Source organism: Populus trichocarpa, chromosome 16 (assembly GCF_000002775.5).
Source record: "Populus trichocarpa isolate Nisqually-1 chromosome 16, P.trichocarpa_v4.1, whole genome shotgun sequence".
Taxonomy (NCBI): Eukaryota; Viridiplantae; Streptophyta; class Magnoliopsida; order Malpighiales; family Salicaceae; genus Populus; species Populus trichocarpa.
The window spans coordinates 6,276,530-6,278,518 of record NC_037300.2 but is presented as its reverse complement, the minus strand read 5'-3'; the positions used below and the strand labels follow the sequence as shown (position 1 = coordinate 6,278,518).

Genomic DNA, 1,989 nt, shown 5'->3' with positions numbered 1-1,989 from the left:
TAGTTCCATAATAACAGAATGCATGACATTTCATTTTGACACAACATATAAAGTGCACAGGTAATTATCAACTTACAACAAGGAAAATCCATTAACCAAAAATACAGCCACTACTCAGTAAATATCAAAGTTTCTATAGCAGGAAAACGAAATTGAAAAAAACTAAAGGTAATATACGAGTAGCAGCTGCAGTGTCAGACCTGTCCCAATCAGCACATCCAGTAAACCACCAACAAAACATTGCATTTGCGGCAGTCAAATCACCATCACTTCCGATCCATTTCAAAGCTCAAATTCTTCATCCCTCAAAGCCAACTCTGCAGCTTCCTCCTCCTCCTCGTCAAGAACAAAGTACTCATTCTTCTCCACGGGCCTGAACATATAAAATATCACCACATAAAACAACAAACTAGCAGTCTCCTCAGCAGCATTACTCACCCACTGATACTTGTAAGCTGCAATCGTCTTCAATGCAAACACCACAATCCTTGTGAAATACAAGTACCCAATAACCACAATATAAAACTGTCTAAATAACTGCAATTTCGCCAGATTCCTAGCAGCCTTCCCATCCGTCTTCGAATTCTCTCTCAACGACCTAATCGACCACACGATTGGGAAAATAATAGCGCAACAACAAATAATATCAACCAATAAAAACACCTGATTCCAAGTTACCCAATCCTTAATAAAGGGACCAGTTTCACCAATCACAACGGAAGCTATATTAGCCAAGACCTGAAGTGGAATCACAACCATCAGCACCTTCTTCTCCTTCTCTTGCAAAAACGGCTTCAAAAATGACCAACCAGTCCCAATCAAAACTATAACAGTGAACAACAAAACCACACGAATAAACTGGAAAATGTAAAACAACACATCCCAACCGTGTGGAGTCCCGGTAACCTTCACATAATGCTTATCCTCAGCGGCACAAATCAAATTAAGAGCCTTCATAAGTAACAACCCACCCATTAATAAATGGATCCGGTGAACAGATCTTTTATTGTTATAACAAACATAAATCCATAACCCTAAAAATGCAGCATAAGCAAGGAAATAAAGAAAGAATAACGAAGGCAATTGCGTTAACCCTGCAGAAAGATAATCCTTAGACCCGTCGCGGTCTAAATTATACACCTGAGTCTTTACGGACATGGACACGCGCGTTTCCGGCGCGCAATTGGCGAAGAAGAGTAAGTACTCATTTGGAGCAGTGACTGGATAAGATTGGTTAAAAGACGAGAGCGGAGGCGGTGAGAGATCACGGAAAGTGAAGAGAGATAGAATGTAGTGAGAATCGAGAACGCAGAAGTTAGGGTTTTCTTGGATCTCGAGGATGACTTGAAGGCGAGATTCTTCGGAAAGGAGAAAAAAACCGAGGCGTGAAGAGACGGGATTTGGAGCGTTGACAGAAGAGGCAACGGAGACGGAGTGTACAGAGATGTTCACGTGTCCAGTTGGCGTGAAGCCGAATTTTTCGAAGAGGATCATGGCGCGTGCGTCGTTGGTGATTGATAGAGTTTTGATCTCGGCGGTGGAGAGGGAGAGGAGGGAGAGGAGGGAGAGGAGGACGAGAGGGAGGAGGAGATGCGGTGGTTTATTCATTTTGAGAGGAGGCTGTTGGTTTGGTGGTGGTGGTGGTGGTGGTGGTGGTGGTCGAGGACGAGGAGGAGGAGGAAAGACTTGAGAGTTTTCTTGAGGATGTGGATTCGATGCTAAACGGTGACAGTTGGTTGAGACAGATCTTGCCGGTTAAGAGGATTCGTGTATTCGACGTCGTAGTGGTGACCTACTTGATGCTGAAAGCCTGAAAGTCGTTTTGATAGTCAGGCCCAATTGTCAACAGTAGTTCCTGGAAAGGCCCTTCCAGGGAAATTATAAATTGTTTTTAGTTTTCAATTAGATTGTTGGCGCGCGGGCAATTATGAAAAAAAAGTATATAACCATGGTGGATGTATTTTTCAATAAAAAATTAATTATGATTTT

At 42.6% G+C, this 1,989-nt stretch overlaps 1 protein-coding gene across 1 annotated transcript; it reads right to left on the bottom strand.

Annotated features, from left to right (window-relative positions):
* LOC7465277 (protein CANDIDATE G-PROTEIN COUPLED RECEPTOR 7) lies at nt 1-1,785 on the bottom strand. The gene has a single exon (XM_002322800.4). The coding sequence runs from the start codon at nt 1,606-1,608 to the stop codon at nt 283-285; it is 1,326 nt and encodes a 441-aa protein (XP_002322836.2). The 5' UTR covers nt 1,609-1,785; the 3' UTR covers nt 1-282.
* Nucleotides 1,786-1,989: the final 204 nt, after the last annotated feature.